At 35.1% G+C, this 20,762-nt stretch overlaps 2 protein-coding genes and 1 long non-coding RNA gene across 3 annotated transcripts; all 3 read left to right on the forward strand.

Annotated features, from left to right (window-relative positions):
- Positions 1-74: 74 nt before the first annotated feature.
- LOC145129857 (uncharacterized) lies at positions 75-3,448 on the forward strand. The gene is made up of 6 exons (XM_079064674.1): positions 75-557; positions 1,175-1,773; positions 1,897-2,089; positions 2,445-2,509; positions 2,600-2,810; positions 2,883-3,448. The coding sequence occupies exons 1-6, from the start codon at positions 342-344 to the stop codon at positions 3,246-3,248; spliced, it is 1,650 nt and encodes a 549-aa protein (XP_078920800.1). The 5' UTR covers positions 75-341; the 3' UTR covers positions 3,249-3,448.
- Positions 3,449-13,524: 10,076 nt separating this feature from the next.
- LOC145128415 (uncharacterized) lies at positions 13,525-15,868 on the forward strand. Its single transcript, XR_013716884.1, has 3 exons — positions 13,525-14,069; positions 14,199-14,383; positions 15,199-15,868. It is a non-coding gene; the product is annotated as an uncharacterized LOC145128415 (long non-coding RNA).
- Positions 15,869-17,018: 1,150 nt separating this feature from the next.
- LOC145130089 (uncharacterized) lies at positions 17,019-17,732 on the forward strand. Its single transcript, XM_079064945.1, has one exon. It carries the CDS (start codon positions 17,019-17,021, stop codon positions 17,730-17,732), a length of 714 nt encoding a protein of 237 aa, XP_078921071.1.
- The last annotated feature ends 3,030 nt before the right edge of the window (positions 17,733-20,762 follow it).

A 20,762-nucleotide genomic window follows, 5' to 3' on the forward strand; every position in this document is an offset into this window, starting at 1 on the left:
AAAAGTATTTCCCAAATGTAGAGAAACAAAGTATTTTGAATTTTGGTTGTAGAGAGAGAATGGTACAACACTACAAAAACCCCGGAAGAAAAGTCTCAACCCGGCGACTCGGGACCTCGGGTTTTGTTTCCTTCTCTGTGTCTTCTTTTTTCCAAAACCCTGGTCTACAAAAGTTAAAACGCCTTCCTCCCTCCTCTACTCTGTAAAGTAGTCTAACAACACACTGACATCCATTCTGATTCAATCCTACTAAAATCACCACCGAATCTCGGAGCTCACTAGAATCCAACAACAACAGTTTTAGCTCAGAGTCGACGAGACACATTTAGATTTGGTTGAAGATGCAGCGTGATTGGTATGACGAAGGGAGTAGCAATTCCGTTTGGGGATCGAGATCTAAACGATTCTACAGATATTTCTCAGACACGATCTGGCATCCACTATTATCCGCCGTCATGACAGCAACTTCTAGATCCTCTGTTCGACTACTCTTCTTCCTCATATTCATCTTCGTCGGACTCTTGCTTTCCACTCGCTTGCTAGACGCTACCGGCTCCGTAAGTCTCCCTCTCCGACTCCGATTCCGACCGACTTATGCTTTTGAATTTCTCTCTCTCTCTCTCTCTCTCTCTTTTTTTTTTTAAATCTGTAGTGGAAACGCCAAAGTTGTGATGGATAAAACGACGTAGTAATACCAGATTCCTCTTGGGAAGTTAAATGAACACGTTGCATTCGCCGTGAATTCAGCTCCACGTAAAACTCGTCGGTTTTTATACGCGTCCTTTCTCCGGTCCCACATATGGAGATGTCGGCACCTACAGTTCTACTTTAGTATAAAGTGAATTGATAGTACATAACTGATAATTCTGCGTTTCTGCCCCTTTGTCTTGTACAAAATATACTAATCATATTATGTAATTCTATCAAAACTAAGTAAGCTTTCTTATTAGTTCATCATAAACATGGTTGTTGGAAATCTAGGTCCCATTTTTGAATCAAGAATGTCAATAATGTGTTGGATCTTGAGAGAAAACACACAACTAATTTGCTAATAGAAGGGACAGGATGCTACATTTCCTCATTAGAATTCCATATTAAAATGACTAATGGATTGAAATTTTGAAACACATATTTGAATCTAATATTGTTCCGTGTTTGATCTTCCATGTTACAGTCAATAGCTGAAAATCCCTCTCGGAATTCAGTCCAAACTACCAAAACTGTGCACATTGAACCTACCATAACTCAAGTAATTCCTTCAAAACCTCCCAAGATAATAGAGATTCCACTGAAATGCTCTTCAGGCAATCTCACAAGAACATGCCCAGCTGACTACTACCCAAAAACATTCAAAATACAAGATCAAGAATACATATCCGACCCACCACACGAGTGTCCAGAATACTTTCGTTGGATTCATGAGGATCTAAAGGCATGGAAAGAGACTGGAATCACAGAAGATATGGTGGAAAGGGCAAAAAGGACTGCAAATTTTCGTCTAGTGATATCAAACGGAAGAGCATACGTTGAAACATATCAGAAGTCATTTCAATCTAGAGATGTTTTCACTCTTTGGGGGATCCTGCAACTATTACGAAAATACCCTGGAAAGGTCCCGGATTTGGACCTCATGTTTGACTGCGTTGACTGGCCAGTCATCTTGAAGAAGTACTATCGTGGCCCTAATGCAGTTGCTCCACCACCATTGTTTCGTTACTGCAGTGATGATTCCACTCTGGACATTGTTTTCCCAGATTGGTCCTTTTGGGGGTGGTAAGTTACTAAGTTACTTAGTTACCTCATAAAGTATAAAGTATAAAGTATAAGCCCCTTTTTATCATGTTTTATAATAATCTTGAAGTTGAATGAATTCATAAATTAGAGACTCTTTTGCAGGCCGGAAATTAATATAAAGCCATGGGGATCTTTGTTGAAAGAGCTAAATGAAGGAAACACAAGGAGTAAATGGATAGATAGGGAACCATATGCTTACTGGAAAGGTAATCCAATTGTTGCTGAAACCCGAATGGATCTTCTCAAATGCAATGTCTCTGAAAAACAGGACTGGAATGCCCGGGTCTATGCCCAGGTTTAATTTCTTTCACAGCTATTAAATTAGTTCTTAGAGTAAATTACAGTTTTGGTCCCTGAGTATAACTGGTTTTTGCAACTTTGGTCCTTATTTGAGGTTCTTTTAACATTTTTTTTGTCCAAATTCTAAGAAAAATGACTACTTTCGGTCCCCATATGGCTGAAAAACTCAGATATGCTCGGGGACCAAAAATGTAATATACTCAATTGCAATTGAAAACTGATTAGGACCAAAATCGCAAAAAATCAACTATACCCAGGGACCAAAAGTGTAATTTACTCAAATTCTTATTATAATCAGTAATCATACACACAATGATTTGAATTAAACAATTGTTGATGATTCTTTTCAGGATTGGTTTAAAGAATCACAGCAAGGTTTCAAGCAATCAGATTTGGCCAGCCAGTGTATTCATAGGCAAGAGAATATTAATAATATATATTTATTTTCTTTTCAATATCATTGTTATGATATGTATTTGATGAATTTTGTTTTATTTATTAACAGATACAAGATTTATATCGAGGGGTCCGCATGGTCCGTGAGTGATAAATACATTCTTGCTTGTGACTCAGTGACTTTTATAGTGAAGCCACGTTACTATGACTTTTTTACACGAGGTTTAATGCCTGTTCACCATTATTGGCCTATTAAAGAAAATGACAAATGTAGATCCATTAAGTTTGCAGTTGATTGGGGCAACACACATAAAAAAAAGGTAATAATAATTAATAATACACCCGTTAGTTACATCAAACACTAATCTCTTTTTTTATGATGGCATTGACAGGCACAAGAGATAGGAAAAACAGCGAGTAGTTTTATACAAGAGGAGTTGAAAATGGAAAAGGTGTATGACTACATGTTCCATCTTTTAACCGAATACTCAAAGCTATTAAAATACAAGCCCACAATACCTGAAAAAGCAGTTGAGCTTTGTTCAGAAGCAATGGCTTGTGGTTCAAAGGGGTTTGAGAAGGAATTCATGATGGAATCCATGGTCAAAGGCCCTTCTTCACAAGTGAGTCCATGCACTATGCCACCACCATATGAACCTCAAGCGTTAAAATCTATTCTTAGAAGAAAAGCCAACTCCATATTACAAGTTGAGAAATGGGAAAAAGGGTATTTTGAAAATCAACATAACAAACCCTAATCCCCAACTCTCATCCTTTATTTTATTTTGTATGTATAATTGTATTTTCCTCGAGTTATAGTGGTAGAAAAGAGTGGATTGTAGAGCATGTTTTAGGGTTTTTAGTTTCCACGATCTATACGTATGTATCTTTAGTCATAGGGTACAAATTGAAAAGTTTAAACTCCAATTCATAGTATCAATAAAATGTGTCTTTTAAATCTTACAAATTACAATAGGCAAATCGCTTGTTAGATGAGTGGCTTCTGTTTTGGGTTTTAAATACAAGAAATCAAATCCATTTCTAATCTCGTTGATGAAGATTGAATGTCGTTTTTCTGTTACTTCTGTTGCATATGTATGCATGTATCAAACATTTGTGTTTAAAAGCAAACATTTAAAAGATTCACGCATCTAAAATCACACATTTATCTTTAAAATCAAACATTTAAAAGTTCACACATCTTTTAAGTCATTAAAACTAAGGGCTCGGTATTTCCATACATGCATATGTATGCACGAGCGACCACACACTTTGTTGTTGCATTTGTCCCAATCTTTTGTTTTGATGATGATTAAAACAAAATCTGAATTGCTTTATTGCATTTTCTAAGAAATTATTTATAATAATAAATTGATCGGAGATGACAATAAAATTGAAGATATATTTGTCTATGAGCAAAGTGTTACAAAAATAATCGCAAAAAGTTCGTCTATTATTTGTAAAATTTGTCTATTACATGAGTTTATTGAAAATATATTAATATTTATAAATTTAGGAAGTTTGAATTTATAAAGAAAGAAAGAAAAATATTGAATTATTTAAATGTAATGTTTAATTTGTTATTTTTAACTTTTTTTTTATTTCTCTTTTAAATTTAAACAAATAATATAAATAAATAAAAATAATTAGATTAAATTTAGAAACTTAGAAATTAAAAGGAAACTTGCATTAATTAAATAAACATGCATTTATTATTATATTTATTACAATTATTACATTACTAATTATGTGAAATTTAATAAAATGGAAAAAACCATAAACTGACAAGTGGAAAAAACAATAAATCCAAAAAATTAAAATGATACGTGTCAAAAAAAATCCTTTTTTTTAATTTTAACATGAAATGACATATTATCATGTTTTTACAAATAATCGAGACTTTTATATTAAAAAAAAAATTTTAGAACTAAAGTATAACTTTTCTGAAAATATTGGGACTTTTCTAACAATTTCCCTAGTTTTTTTTGTGTGAAAGTATGAACTTGCAAGACATCTGTGGTTTCCACTGGTTTAAACATAGTACAATAATGAATTGGAGAAAAAAAATTGATGGTAAGAGTGATTGGAAAGTTATTTAAAAATGAAAATTATTTGGAGACGCATAGTGCATATGTTTTAAAAAATTGAAATTAAATTCAAAATGATGTATAAATAATAATTTAAATATCTTATTTCACGTTTTTCAAATAATAACTTTTGTTCTATACATAGATTCTTGGTCTTTCTAGATATATTTTTAAAAAACGATAAATGAATAGGTTTTTCTACATAGGGAAATTGTGGTTTTCTCAAAATAAATATAAATTTTGAGTCTATGATGGACAAAAAGGAAATATATTTGTATGAATATAACAGGAGTTTCCTCTCTTCTTTCGTTTGCTCGAGGAGAGAGGCTTTCAGCATGGGGTAGATTGCTTTAAAAGTCGATTCATACAAAATGAAAAAGCATGAACAAACGTGTATGGAAAATCAACATGTGTTTATACAATGCACATTTGATACATTTGGTTTCTTTACGTTAGATGTTGAGAAACTCCACAATAGAGTTGTCCAACAGGTCATTCATAACAATGTTATCACCCCAAAGATCTATGAATGTAGTTTTTAAAAGATTCAGTTGTGAAATATTATCATCCCAACGTAATTCCAAAATATATCAAAAAGGCTAAACTTGATTAGCAAAGGTTTACAAGATTATATCAAAACTCCCAAAAAGGGTAAATAAGGAAATAATACACAAATATGCAATGCATGCAACTATTCTTAAACCATTCTCAATATCAAAAAGTCTAACTCGCCAAAATAGATGGTTTAACTTGATATTCACGAATCGTGAACTGCCGACTTTTATCTCAAGCCTTAGACTCGCGAGTGGCGAATTACCACTCGACTTTTGCCTAAGATCAAAACTAGTACCAGGGGGTCATCAACCCTAACCCACACATGGGTCGGCTAGCCTCTACTTGTGTAAGTGATGATTATCTAGAAATCTACTTACAAAAAAAAATGTCCAAATTGAGTACCTGTGATCTCTCAGTTAACCCATACTAGCATGTATGCAAAAAGTAGGTTTTCTCATAACCATTTATAAAAAAGTAATTAGCTTTTATCAAACAAATATCATTTTAGAAAATGATTTCATGAATGCAAACAGTACTCATATAATTCATATTGCAAGTAAGGGTTTGTACATAATATATATGAAAAACCAAACTAAGAGAATCAATATATATATATATATATATATATATATATATATATGTGTGTGTGTGTGTGTGTGTAGTCCCGATAATCTCACCTCAAAAGATTAGTCAACACCACTTCTACTACACGTTACTCTTTCGATCACCATCGAATGAATACAACATTGTTTACTAAAATAAACAAAATGTCTTTACATGATCACACTATTTACAAGATCAAGTAACTCCTTTTATGATCCTTATTCATCTTATAATAACTAATGAAGATGACGAAAAGCGAATGCAACCTCAAACGTAAAAGTTAGGACAAAGTGACTTGTGAGGGTCTTGAGAGTACACGACCCATATGAATTTGGCTTTGGGATTCATAAAGGCATAATACCCACAAAGAGCGATTTAAATTTAAACTCTGACATCGTAGCTATTAAAACTTAAACCAATAAAAATTTTCTGTTAGTATACCACCGTGGATCCAACTATGTCTATCATTGCATCTCCCTCACCAACGTCTGACACATTAAGGTCCTGTTTGGTATTTCTGTAAGTCCCTAATCTGCTTGTGTATCAATCAGATCCGTTTGATGGTGCGGAATCCCAATCAAACGGATGATGCAGATCAAATAGAAGAGAAGGAGAAGAAGAATAATATGAATCTTGTATAGTATTGATTAGAATGAAGTTCCCTTACAAGATTCACACACACTAACACACACTCTCTTCTCTCTATTCCGTACACTCTCTTCTGTTCATCAATCTATTCCTCACACCCCTCACCCCTATATATACTCGACTGGGCCGCAAACTGGGTTTACGGCCGTAAATGGGTTTACGGTCGTAAACACCCATTGGGCCGTAAACCTGTTTACGGCCGTAAACACTACCTGACCGTAAACCTAACCGTAAACACATATATGACCGTAAACACTGAGTTGTTTACGGTCCTAGACATAAAAATACATTTTCCTAGAAAAGCAAAGTATAAACCATATTTTTGACCCAACAATCTCCCCCTTGGTTTATAGCTTTCTTTTCTTGTTAATTTTTCATTGGGAGCTTTGGCTTCAACTTTAATCTTCAAATTCTTCACAACTTCAAGATGAACTTGATGAATCTTCAATGAATGACTTCATCTTGAGCAGTTGGGCTTTTCTTCAGAATTTGACATTGAACGCACATTGGGTGAGGAGGCTTTTTGTACTGATTCTTGAAAGATAATGCTTTCAGTTTGAGAATCTTCAGAGAGAACATCGGAGAGAACAAATCTTCTGGATCACTTCAGCAGGTTCAAGATAGCAGCAGACTGATTGAGGAGGCTTCAATGCAATCTGTCACATATTCTTCAATTTCAGCTTCTCCTTGCTTCTGGGGTTGAAAGATTGAATGTCGAAAGAATAATCTTCATTTCTTGCTCCTTCGAATGAGAATTCTTCGATGATCACGGATGAAGCCTTGGCTCAGAAATCTTCGACACAAACTTCCATTAGTTTCATCTTCACCTGAATTCACTATTCAAGACAAAACAAAACTAAAAGAAAATTTTAGCACACAATATTTTTGGATTTTTCATATTTTCTGAAAAAGAAATAAAACAGAAATAACACTATTTTTGGATTTTTAATTTTCTGATTTTTGTTTTTTTTTTAATTTTTAATTCTCCCATAATATTTAAATTAGAAGAAAACTATGAACAAATTTAACAAAAATAAAATGATATCTAACTTTAAGAGTGATTTGGGATCAAAGTTTTTAAACAGCCTTTATCCGTTTATCAGTACCTCTCCCTTCATGAATAGATCTGGTCAATCGCCTGTATTGTGGTCCACTTAAACACGAGAGATTGTGACAAAATTAGGACATACTATAAGTGACAAGACAATGTGATCCTAAGTTCCTAGATAATATTCCTTAGGGACCATTCAGCTGACGACGACCAAAGATATTGTTTTCCACCTAAATTGAGCAGCGAGATCTACAGACAATCTGTAAGTGTTCAGTTTTAGTTGTATCAGAACATGTTTCCCGCTTCCTGATATGCTCCAGTAATCAAGGACTTTCAGAATACTCCTTACATCGGGTGAGCAGACAATTATTAAGAGAGAAGATAGATTTAGAATGCATATGCTATACACCCAGGTCGGATCTCTTCCAATCTCGCAGAGGGTGAAACATATGACTAACTGAAGTTTTAGAGGGATTGAGAAAAAGAATGATGCATATACTGTGTACCAGGTCGGATTGTGAGTCACGCAAAGGAGACAGTATATGGCTAACAGATAGAAAGAATTGCATAGATAGAAGATGCAGAGAGATAGAGTTGCATATGCTACATTCCAAGTCGGATCTTTCGATCACGCAGAGGAGGCAACATATGACTAACAGATAGAAAGAAAGAATATAACCTTCTACAGACCTAATTTATCGGAATTCACCAGTCACCCCATCAATACCGGGATTAAGGACATAATCCGCACATCGAGGAAAAGTTAATCCACAGTTCCAGATACGAGTTCTTTAATATGACCAGTAGATTCCCATATATATCTCCCTGCTCAACCTATCCGAGCGTCGTATTGTCAGGCTAAACGGATAACCTATCCGAGCGTCGTATTGTCAGGCTAAACGGATTTAACTAGGTTAAAATTTGTTAAGTCTATGAATTCCTTAAGTTCATTAATGCCTAGTCAAGTCCATTTTAATCTCTCGTGCCTACCAGCGCATCGAACACAGAGCCTAGACAATTCAGATTCAGTCCCTTACACAGATTCAGATTGCTTGTTATCACATGATTATATCACTTCCCAAAACATCTCCCTCAAGCACATTTCATTAACACCATATTTTTGATTTTCAGATTTTTTTTTTAATGTTTTTGGATTTTTTTTTAAAACTTTCTAATTTTTTGTTTTGTTTTTATTTCTCCCCCTAAATTTGTGCATAGGAGAGAAACGAAAGTAAATGCGCAAATTTAAACTATCCTAAAACAAAAATTAGTCTTTAAAGCGAATCAGCTTACGAAAAACTCATGAGTATAAAGAAGAAAACTCAAACCGTAAGTCACCGATTGAATTTGCATCCAGAAGGTCTGAGAACAGCACGTGTAATCTCAGAACAGATCCAAAAATTCTTCACATCGTTAAGCACTAACCCCATGAGTGATCCCTTCATTTCTTCCCTTCCCGCAAAGGACACATACTCTCAAACAATGTTCTGAGTGTTGTACAGTTGAGAGATGCCTCCTATCATGTGCCTGGAACAGCCACTACCAACAAACCGAAGTCTGATGATATGCCTCCATAGCTGCTCCGACACAGAGCGGGATTAGTTTGTCTTTGGAACCCAATCCATTTTGAAACTGGGTTGACCTTTGTCATCCTTGCATAGTACTCTCTCCCATGACATGTCCTGCTTATCATAAACAGAAGATGTAGAAATATTAGAATCGTTAGAAGATTTGGGAGAGTGAGCCTTTGGAACCCATTTGTAGTTGGGTTTAACCCGTTTCTTTTTCGATCTGATGGGTGGCTCGGTACTTGATTTTGAACTTGATGTCAGCCGTTGAGATGACTTTGACCTAACCGGTCTTTGTTTCACTGGAGCATCTCTTGGATTGGGCTTCTTGGCCGACATTCCCTTCTTGTCCTTGGGAGTTAGATTCTTGGCCTTGTGGGATTGATTCTTTGCCTTCTGTGTGTTCCAGTCGCCATTTTCTGAACGTGACCTTGAGGGGTTTCTTTTGGAGTATCTCCCTCTTGGTGCGTTCTGCCACCCTTGTGTATAGTAGGGAACGTATGCGCGATTAGGACAATTTCTGGCAATGTGTCCAGGTGTTCCACAGTGAAAACATGTCTTTTTCTTCACTGTGAAGTTGTTTCTTCCTGCCCCTGGTGGCGTATCCTTGCCTTGTCTCTTATTTTTCCCACATGCACACTTGCAACAAGCCGTCGGTTGTTTCACTTGATTTGGTGGCCTGTATTTCTCAACATCAGGTTGATCAGAAGCAGTTGAGTTCGAAGCAACAAATTCAGAGCTCAAGGAGATGTTGGTTTGTTTAGTGGTGTTCTCCTTGTTCTCATTCTCTGCTACTTTACCTGCACATGAAGTAGATGTGCTAGAAACAGGAACATCAGTATTTTCAAACAAATAATCAAATATGTCAAAAAAAATTTAACTCAACATGATCCGATGCAAAAGCATCAAAAGCATCACAAGATGTATCATCAACTTTAATATCAGAAACAAAAGGTTTTTCATTGGAAACAGAAACATCAGGTTCAGGCTCAGTTTTGTTATCAGAAATAGATCCTTCAACTTTGTGCTTTGACTGATCTAAGGATTGATCTGCAGGGGAAGTAGAAACGTTAGTATTTTCAACATTAATAAATCCTCCTGAAACAAAACCAGATGGCTTGCCATAAACCATAAATGGTTCGTTGGCAATCTCATCCTTGGATAGGGGTTGATACTGATATGTATGATTATAAGGAGGAGGTACACTATCATATCCTAGACCCTTTTGTTGGTTTCGTTTAAACTGCATGCAGTGATCAATCATGTTGGCCACTACCTCGCTTGATCCATCAAATTTTCTAAAATCAAAATTTGCAGTTTCAAATTGTCTTTTTAATGTATCAAGCTCGGTAATTAACTCATCATTTTGTCTCTTAACATAATCATAAAGCTCACATTTTTCACTGTATTCTGTCTGAATTCTTTTAAAATCTTTTATTTTTGTTTCTAATTGGGCCTTAAGGGGTTTCTGTCCTTTCCTGAGTTGATATCCTTCATATCTCAGGTCCTCAACTTCTCTTTTTAATAAATCAATTTGTTCCCGAAGAAATTTAATCGTAGTTTCACAAGATTGAGAACATGAAACTTTATTGACTGGAATGTTTGAAGAACTCATTGTTTTTTTTTTTTTTTTAATATGCCCTTTGACTAAAAACTCAAAAGTCAACCTCAAAAGTCAAATTTAAAAAGTCAAACTCAAAAGTCAAACTTAAAAGTCAAACCGAAAAGCTAAATTTGAAAATTTAAAAGTCAAACGAGAAAGTCAAAGTTTAAAGTCAAAGGTCAAACTTTAAAGTCAATGTCAAATTTTAAGTAAAAAGTCAAAAATTAAAAACTAAAGTTTTTGGATGAAAATGGAATTTTAAAATAAAAGAAATTGAATTTTGGGGTTAAAAGTGACAAAATTTCGAAACTGGATGCGACAGGGAGTGTTTATGAATTAAATTGCGAAGGTTTGTAGCATGTGATATGTTGGTTCAACTGGTAAGGCGGAGGGCTGATGAAGTAGAGGTCGCAGGTTCGATCCCCGGCACCCCCGAAATCCATTTCAAATTTTGAAGTCCGAAGGCGAGGTTGCTGCGATGCGAGGGCGCTGGTCCGAAGTGCGAAGGCAAGGACCTGGTGCGAGGATGCTGATGCGAAGCTTGCTGCTGCTGAGCCGGCTTCCCTAGCCATTCACCGAGCCGAATTCCGAGCCGAGGCCGCAAACTCCGGACCGTAAACTGTTTCCGGCCGTAAACTCCGGGAAACCCTAGCCGTCGCCGCCGCCGCCGCCGACCGTAAACCCTTCAAAGACCGTAAACTCTTCGCAGATTACGTGAAAAACAACGTTTTTCACCTCTTTTTGCTCCAAAACTCGATCAAAAACTCGTTTTTATCAAAAACGCGAAGAACAAACCCCCCCTAATTTTCAGAGATCTATCCAAAAACGCAAGAATCTTTCAAAAATAAGATCAAATATGCTCCAGATCTGACAAAAATGATTGATACAATCCAAGCTCTGATACCAATTGTAAGTCCCTAATTTGCTTGTGTATCAATCAGATCCGTTTGATGGTGCGGAATCCCAATCAAACGGATGATGTCAGATCAAATAGAAGAGAATGAGAAGAAGAATAATATAAATCTTGTATAGTATTGATTAGAATGAAGTTCCCTTACAAGATTCACACACACTCTCTTCTCTCTATTCCGTACACTCTCTTCTGTTCATCAGTCTATTCCTCACACCCCTCACCCCTATATATACTCGACTGGGCCGCAAACTGGGTTTACGGCCGTAAATGGGTTTACGGTCGTAAACACCCATTGGGCCGTAAACAGGGTTTACGGTCGTAAACCTGTTTACGGCCGTAAACACTACCTGGCCGTAAACCTGACCGTAAACACATATATGACCGTAAACACTGAGTTGTTTACGGTCCTAGACATAAAAATACATTTTCCTAGAAAAGCAAAGTATAAACCATATTTTTGACCCAATAATTTCTGTTTGGGAAAGTGTTGTCTGAGAAAGTGCTGTATAGGAAAGTTTTCTGACTGTGAAGAAACCATGTTGTTTGATTGTATATCTGATTGACTGTGCTGAATGATAAAAAATGACAATATTACACTGTTGTTCTATACTGTGATAGATGAAGTTGTTGAATAATTATAAAAACATACAAATTGTCATACAAAATCAAAATTGCACAATAATCATTTAAAAATCTAAATAGAATATCTATTAAGTTGTTTTTAGTTTTTTTTTCAAGATGATGTTACGTTGTTATTCTATCTAGCAATTTTAAATTTTTTATAACTCAACATATGATTCTTGATCTGGTTTATGTATGATAGTGGTGGAATAGATGAATTTATTTAAAATATATAAGGATGATGACACTGTTGTCCAAAAAAAAAAATTAATCCAATAAAAATGAATTAAAAAATTAACTAAAAGAAATTAATAATACAATAAAGTAATATTTATTAATATATATGTATTATATATTTATAAATAATATTTATTAATATATAATAATAATCCAATAAAAAAGAATTAATGCATAAAAAGAAAATAAAAAAAACGAGTTATTTAAAAAAAAATATTAATTAATACATAAATATTATATATAAAAAATAATATTTATTAATATATAATAATCCAATAAAAAAGAAATTAATAAAATATTTAAAAGTAATTAATAATCCAAGAAAAAAAGAGACGAGGTTTAGGGTACAATTGTCTTTTCAGCCTATTAAGCCAGAAAAATATATTTTTGAAGTTTTTTGGGAAAAACATATCTTATCGGGGAAAGACCCATTTTTTTGTGCATATCAAACAGTGTTTCCGGTCTATTCAATCAAAAAGATTTGTTTGGACCTGAAAAGATGTATATGAAACGGGGCCTAACACCACTATTGTTTTCTAAAAATGAAAATCAATAGGAAAATACACATCTAAACACGTTCTTTTATTTTTTTCTAAAATAAATAATGAATAATGAATAAGTTTTAACTAAACACATTTTCTAATGAAAACTGAAAATGAAAGCATATTTTATTTTTCTGAAAAGAAAAAAACAAAAGCTGTTTTTCGTAACTAAACACAATCTTAGAAAATTTGACATCTATAATGTTAAATGACCACTTGATTCCTTGTTGTTTTTTTTCAAACTTTGAAAAAATTATTGAAGTTTGTAACTTATTTAAGTAGGTATAAGCTTCTTTTAATTAGATTTTAAATTTTAAATTGACTGACCAGAATTCATCTTTTTATTAAACAGATTAAGCTTGAAAAAAAACATCTCAACCCATTTAGTTAAACAAATCCGGTTAGGTTTAGATTTTCAACGATTTTAATAAACATGATGAATCTAAAACCAAACCAACATGACCCATTGTCACCGCTTTACAATAACTGACTTGTTATGCTTTAATTTTTTAATTTTGAGGATAATCATTTGGGTGATGTGGAGATCCCGGAATTCTATTATTTTCAAAATGATAAAATGTAGACGGCGGACAATATACAACTTAGGTACAAATGGATTAAGTACATGACTAATTTGAGTTCCTTAAATTGGAACGATCGTGGTGTTCTCCTATTTTGGTCTTGTAATTTATAATGTTTGTTTCCTATTTCCTCTTGTAATTTATAATGTTTGGTGCTTGTTCTTTGTATTATCTTGGTAGCCTTTAATATATTACGCCTTTAAAAAAAAAAAAAAAAAAAAAAAAAAAAAACCTTTTGTTTAATGAACTGGATATGAGTTCTAAGGGTTTGCTTTTTCCCTATCGTTTAAAGTTCAATTTATACGTTTCTTTGGCTAATTAGGGTTCATTTCAACATCAATTATTTTGTCTCAAAATCACCGAGGGTCCGAGTTTGGCTTCTGATCATATTTGGGGATTTTTTGTTTTAATAAGGGAGTGGGTGTTATATGGTGTTGTATCTCTTGCACAGATGATGTTGCAGTTGAAGCTAAATTAATGGGTGTTGCCTTTGTTTCGTATATCTTCATCTATTTTCAGGTCTCTCAAGATTGCAGGATTTAAGCCCAATGTCCAAAAGGGGTTGCAATGGTGAACTAAGTTTAGTTTTTTTTAAGGATTTTATAACACTGAGATCCTAATTGTCATATACCATCTGTCTGTTTTTTATTGATTTATTAACAAAAGAATGGTAAACATTACATTGTAACTTTTGTGCAGGTTGGTCAAGAACAATTCTTTCGAAGCTTAGCCTCAGAATCTGATATTTGCGTACTTGTTATCAAGGGGACAAATTCAACTTGGCAAAATTAATTGAATGTCACTAATTTCCACAAATTTATATCTGGGCCTTTCTTTTGACTTGCAAGGTTCAGTAGTGCGGACGCTATAATCAAGGGACAAGGGTAATTCATCATCAATCATAAATTTTACTTTAACACTTTTATGTCACGGATTTTCTGGATAGCGATGCTATTAAGGCTATTGGAGAGCAACGTGTTCATGCTAATCCAGTGAGTTAGTTTGTTTTGATACAAATGATGGATGAGTTATTATTTTGGCTTTAGTTTCTAATACACCGGATGCTTATTTTTTGTGTTTTTTTTTTTTTTTTTTTTTTTTAAATGGGTTCTTGTTCTACAACATGCTGTTTGCCTACAACCTGCTGTTGGACATATCACTTGGTGTGATGAGAGGTCTAATTGTGTTTAATTTTTATTTTTTGTACGGAAAATGCTACCATATTTTCTCCCTCTTCTAGGAAAAGCCATTATTAAGAAGATATGCATAACTTTTTATAAAATCCATCTTACAATCTTTTACCTTGTAATATTTTAATGAAAAATATCTTAGGTTTGTTAACTTTCCATAAAAGCCATCAAAGAATTGTTAACTATCCATGAAAACCATTTGAGATTCGTTAACTATCCAGAAAAGTCTTGGATTTAAAATTCTAAGATGGCTTTTCATGGAGTTAAAATTGCAGGAAACAGAGGAAAATATTTAGGTTTTCATTTCATTTGACCTTTTTTAGGTAAAAGTTTGTTAGCTATTTTGAAAATAACATATAAAATAAAGTTAAAATTTGTATGAAAGTTTATTTCTTTCCTACAGATCAACCAAAATGATAATGGAATGTTATGGCTCATTCCATTACCTTGCCTGCCTATTCCATTCCATCCAACCAAATAAACCCTTAGTTTGCTGTTTGTTTATGCAGAAGCAGAAGCAGAAGCAGAAAACCAGAAGTTCTTCCGAAGAAGATGATAAAAAGAATTGAGAATGACTGAAGATGAAAAAGATAACTAAGAACATGAAAAAGCAAACGGTGATCCGCACAAGTCTAAAAAGGAGAAATCTGAAGATACTAAAAGTGAAGAAAGATATGACTGAACCAGATTTTGAAGAATAAAATAAGAAATGCAAACAAATTCCAAAGAACTCCTTCAATCTTCATCAAAAAGGACCATCCCATTCCCACCTCAAATCAAAATCATTCACGAGTGGTTCAAAAGTCAAAAATCAAAGTGACTATGGTCCCAAGACTTTCTTTCTCATAGTTCCTTCTAATTTCATCCTTTCTTTTGGCTTCTTTGAAATTCATGCAACTTCTTAATTTTATCTTTTTCCGTTTTACCTTTTTTACCAGTTTCACTAACTTAGGGATCAAATAAGGATTTCACAATGATGACTGCAACATATCCAATTGCACATATTGGTTACGAGAATAAAGTATATATGTTGCTATTTTCCACAATTTGACGTTTTGTTTCATGTTTTATGTAGCTACCTATAAATGTGTTTTAAAGGAATTACAGACGAAGATGCTGCCTAGAAGTAGCATTTGTTTGTATATTATAGCATTCTATACCTCTTTTCTTTTTTACCAATGCGTTGTACCGTGAATAATCCATCAAATTATAGCATTGTATTTTCAATTTTTCCCACTAAAAAGCTAAGTATTCTGACTTTTGATACAATAAATAAAAGATCTATTTCTCTTACATATATTTGAAATACCCAAATAACCCTTGGTGGGCCATGCTTAGCTCTTTATGATACCTAGTATTTACTATTTAACAACCATTATAAATATTAATGATCTTCTTATTATTATTTTAATATTATTTAAAGTCAATTTTTTTTTTTAAAATTGAAATGACGATTTATCAAATCAGTCACTGTATTCAAATAAAATACTCACTGAAAGAAACTTATTATAAAAAATTATATAGTTTAACATAAATATAAAAAGATTAATAATTTATTTATATATATAAAAGAGAAAAGTAATGTTTTTCATTAATTGCAAAAAGAAACCAACATATCCGAGATGTAGGAGGCATGGTGATGGTACTTCTCTTTAAAGGTGAACGGTTAGAAATACAAATTTATTGAAAAAATAACAATACTGTCATTTCACACGTCAAGAATGTTAAAGATCATCACTAGCCCAATAGAACAAATATTATCTAGAAAACTTTAGCTTGTTCTAGAACGCTCTAGAAGATTCTAGAACATTATGGAAGACTATGGAAGACTCCGGAATATACCGGAAGAGTCTAGAATACTCTAGAACGACATGGAAGACCCTGGAATGTTATTGATCATTCTAGAAGACACTGGAGCAACCTAGACCTCTCCAGAACATGGTAGAATATTCTAGAAACATATGGAAGCATATAGAGTATGTTAGATAGTTCTAGAGTTATCTAGTATGTAGTAAGTGTATACTAGTATCTAGAACCTTCCTAAGAGGCCAATAAATAGGTGTGGAGCTCATTTGCTCCAAACCATCCAAGAAAGCCTCAAAGAGAGCAAAGTGTGTAGTAGTCTCACAAAGTGTAAGGTCTTCTTAAGTGTCTTAATAAAAGTCTTGTTGTTTCCCATACAAAGAGTCGTGTTCAACAATATGGTATCAGAGCAAGGTTTCTTGATAGTGAGAACGAGTGATTCTCTTTGTATCGTGAGTAGTCTGTGACTCTGCAAGCTCGGTGTCGAAACTAGCTTGTTTGGTATTACCGAGGTACTGCCAACACGATGGGTGATCTCCAAGTCGTCGGAGGAATCAAGAAACTCAACAACAACAACTACAAAACATGGGAAACATGTATGAAGTCCTACTTACAAGGACAAGATCTATGGGAGGTCGTTGGCGGAAGCGAAACTACGCCGCTGGAGGAAGATGTTAATGGCGCTCTACGCAAATGGAAAATCAAAGCAGGCAAAGCAATGTTTGCCTTGAAGACCACAATCGAAGAAGAGATGTTGGAGCATATTCGGGACGAGAACACACCGAAAGAAGCTTGGGACACGTTTGTGACGCTTTTCTCAAAGAAGAATGATACGAGACTACAACTTTTGGAGAACGATCTATTATCAATCTCACAACGTGACATGACGATTGCTCAATATTTCCACAAGGTCAAGTCGATATGTCGGGAGATTACTGAACTAGATCCGCAATCCGTCTTTACAGAAGCTCGAATGAAAAGGATCATCATCCATGGACTGAGGCCGGAATATAGAAGCTTCGTTACTGCTGTACAAGGATGGCCTGTTCAACCATCACTTGTAGAGTTTGAGAATTTGTTGGCCAGCCAAGAAGCTATGGCTAAGCAAATGGGAGGCATCACGCTGAAGAGTGAAGAAGAAGCACTCTACACAAGTAAAAGTCGGAGGAATTTCAAGCCACCTTCTAAAGAAGGATACAAAAATGCTGACAAAGGGAAGAGTCAGCCAGGAACCTCATAACCATGGAGATCTCAAAAGACCGACAATAAGAGTTCTTGGGGGAGGAGGTTCGAAGGCAACTGCAACAATTGTGGAAAGTGGGGCCACATGTCCAAAGATTGTTGGTCAAAGAAAAAGTCTGTGGACAGCAATGTCGTAACTTCCAAAAAGGAAATAGAGGATGAATGGGATGCTGAGGCATTATGTGCCATAGAAGAAAACGAGTTGGCACTCATGGCAATGATGGGAGAGCGTATCAACTATGAGAATGACTGGATCATTGATTCAGGATGCTCCAATCACATCACTGGTGATCAGAACAAACTACAAGACGTGAAGGAGTACAAAGGGAGTCGCATGGTACTTACAGCCAACAATGCACGACTTCCAATTGCTCAGATTGGCAAAACAACGATAATGCCTGGTAATAAATCTGACATGGTGTCACTACATAATGTCTATCACGTGCCAGGTATGAAGAAGAACTTGTTATCGGTATCGCAACTAACATCGTCAGGAAACTACGTCTTGTTTGGCCCACAAGATGTGAAGGTCTATCGAGATCTTAAAATATCAGAAAAGCCAACAATGGAAGGACGGAGAGTGGAGTCCGTCTATGTGACATCCCCATTTTCACGGCCAAAAAAGACCGATTTTGTTTATGCTTTATAAAAATCTGAGTACCTCTTTTAATAAAAACGTTGCGGAATTTGTTCCCAGAAAAACATGATAAATACGTTATCAAATCATTTCCGAAGAAATGTATTTCATTCATTTTCAAAACATTGGGATGTCATCGTCAATACAGAAACATAAGCATAAACAAAACTTACATTCATTTACACTAGTGATCTACATCTCTTTTAAATCTCTCAGTGTAAAGTAGCTTCATATCGACACCTATGATACAAATAAGCTTGAGTGGGTCAGGTTGGGAAACCTGGTGAGTACATAGGGTTTTCAACCCACAATAATATAATTATTATGTTTAAACAACAAACAATCAACCCCATTTACCCATCCCCATTATCTTCCTTACTCTCAAGGGTCTACCCTAAGAGTCATCTATTCGTTTATTCCGAAGTCCCTTGCTTACAGGGTTATAAGACCGACACTAAGTCCATAGCTGCCAATGCACTAATTCCATAGCTGCAAAAGTTCCTTCGTCGGGTACTAAATCCATAGCTACCAGTGTAGGTACTAAGTCCATAGCTACCAACATTTATCTAACAAGTACTAAGTCCATAGCTACCAGGTACTAAATCCATAGCTACCAACACCTAACAAGTACTAAGTCCATAGCTACCTATGTTTACCTAATAGGTAATAAGTCCATAGCTACCATCGTTTGTCCAATAGGCACTAAGTCCATAGTTGCCGGTGTTTATTTATTGGGCACTAAGTTTATAGCTGCCAATGTTTACTCACATCATCTTTTATCTCTCATCATTCATCTACCCATGTTATAACCAACATATTTGTAGATATAAAATACATATACAGTTTAAATCAGTTAAAACATGTATAAAAACATTCATCCAGCATAGATAGCAAGTATACAGATAATATGCACACATAGCACGTAATTTATATTAAATACTTCATATCTATGTGTAAGATGAAAGTAACTATGCACTCACCTGATAAGGTGGTGATTCTGAATTCGGACATCGCTTCGTTACTTCTTAAAACAATTTCCCTCGACAAAACCTAGTATCATTACCACTAGGGTTTAGCTCAATATTCACCGAGACTAATTAATAGTCTAGCTATTATTATTATTATATAAGCGTTAAACAACACTATATAACTCATAATAATAGCCCAAATAATTATTATAAGGTCCTAATAACATTACTATATTAAAACATAAGCTATACTAAAGATAGGTTAGGCGTAGCGCACTTACAGCGGGTTTTTCTCAAAACCGGGCTTCGCTGGAGCAGCGTTTCTGAGCCGAAAGGCTCTTTTCTCGGGACTCCGGGAGCCTCGGGGCTTCCTTCAGGTGCTAGGGGGTTTACCTAGACTTTAGGGGGGGGGGGGTTTGGGGGCTAGAGAGAGAGTGTAGAGAGAGAAAGAATGGTTTGGAAAGGTGTGAAGAATGAGGGAACCCGACACCTCTATTTATAGGCTGGAAAACAGCTCTACTCGTCGAGTAGGTCCTCCTACTCGTCGAGTCCATGCCACATGTCACCTTGTGGTGGCTTGCCTTGGGGAGAAAGCCTTGGCCCATAATCAGCCACGTCACCCCTTTTGCAGCAGCACCCTGCCGACTTCTAAACCCCGTAACTTTCGCATACGAGCTCCGTTTTCGACGTTCTTTTTTTACACGCGTAGGTAAAAACAAGATCTACAACTTTCATTTATATTCCATCGGCTAATTCTCGACCGATCTTAAATTTAACAGTAGGATGAGTTTAGACTGTTAAATGACCACGAAGAACTCGTAACTCCTTCATACGGACTCCGTTTTCGTCTGTCTTTTTATCGTTGAGTTCCTATTAATGAGATATTCAACTCTCATTAAGGTTGCGTAAGCTAAAAACCGCTCGAACTAAAATTCGAGTTTCGGGTCGTGCACTGTTATGCCAAATCTTAGAAAAATCATAACTTCCTCATACGAAGTCAGATTTGGGCGTTCTTTTTTTGTATGTTCTCGGTTTAACATATACTACAACTTTTGTTTAGATCACTAAGGCTAAAAAGTCTTCTATCGTAAATTCACTATTTACGTCTCTCGGTGCCGTGCCGGTTTTGCAGCGAAACTTCGACGGGCCATAACTTCTTCGTTATAACTCGGATTTTCGCGTTCTTTATATGTACGGAACCCTTGGAACATATACTACCACTTGGTTAAGATTACTCCTTCTAAATAATATTCCATAAAAAACTCATTTTGATGATCATTGTCTCTAAATTGACTAGCCCGGATCTACGGGCGTTACAATTATCTCCTCCTTAGGAGGATTACGTCCCGGAATCATCAACGAAACAGGATTATATAATGACTCCATACGTTATCTCTTCATCCTAGGTAATAACCGTAACTTC

This window comes from Lactuca virosa, chromosome 8 (assembly GCF_052849685.1).
Source record: "Lactuca virosa cultivar CGN04683 chromosome 8, Lactuca_virosa_CGN04683_v6, whole genome shotgun sequence".
In the NCBI taxonomy this organism is placed as follows: domain Eukaryota; kingdom Viridiplantae; phylum Streptophyta; class Magnoliopsida; order Asterales; family Asteraceae; genus Lactuca; species Lactuca virosa.

Bases quoted from the DNA above. Each gene is read 5' to 3' on its own strand.
- LOC145129857 (XM_079064674.1), top strand. From the start codon at position 342: ATGCAGCGTGATTGGTATGACGAAGGGAGTAGCAATTCCGTTTGGGGA. The intron at 1,774-1,896 runs GTAAGTTACTAA...ACTCTTTTGCAG, and splicing joins GATTGGTCCTTTTGGGGGTG to GCCGGAAATTAATATAAAGC. The intron at 2,510-2,599 runs GCAAGAGAATAT...ATTTATTAACAG, and splicing joins GCCAGCCAGTGTATTCATAG to ATACAAGATTTATATCGAGG.
- LOC145130089 (XM_079064945.1), top strand. From the start codon at position 17,019: ATGGGTGATCTCCAAGTCGTCGGAGGAATCAAGAAACTCAACAACAAC.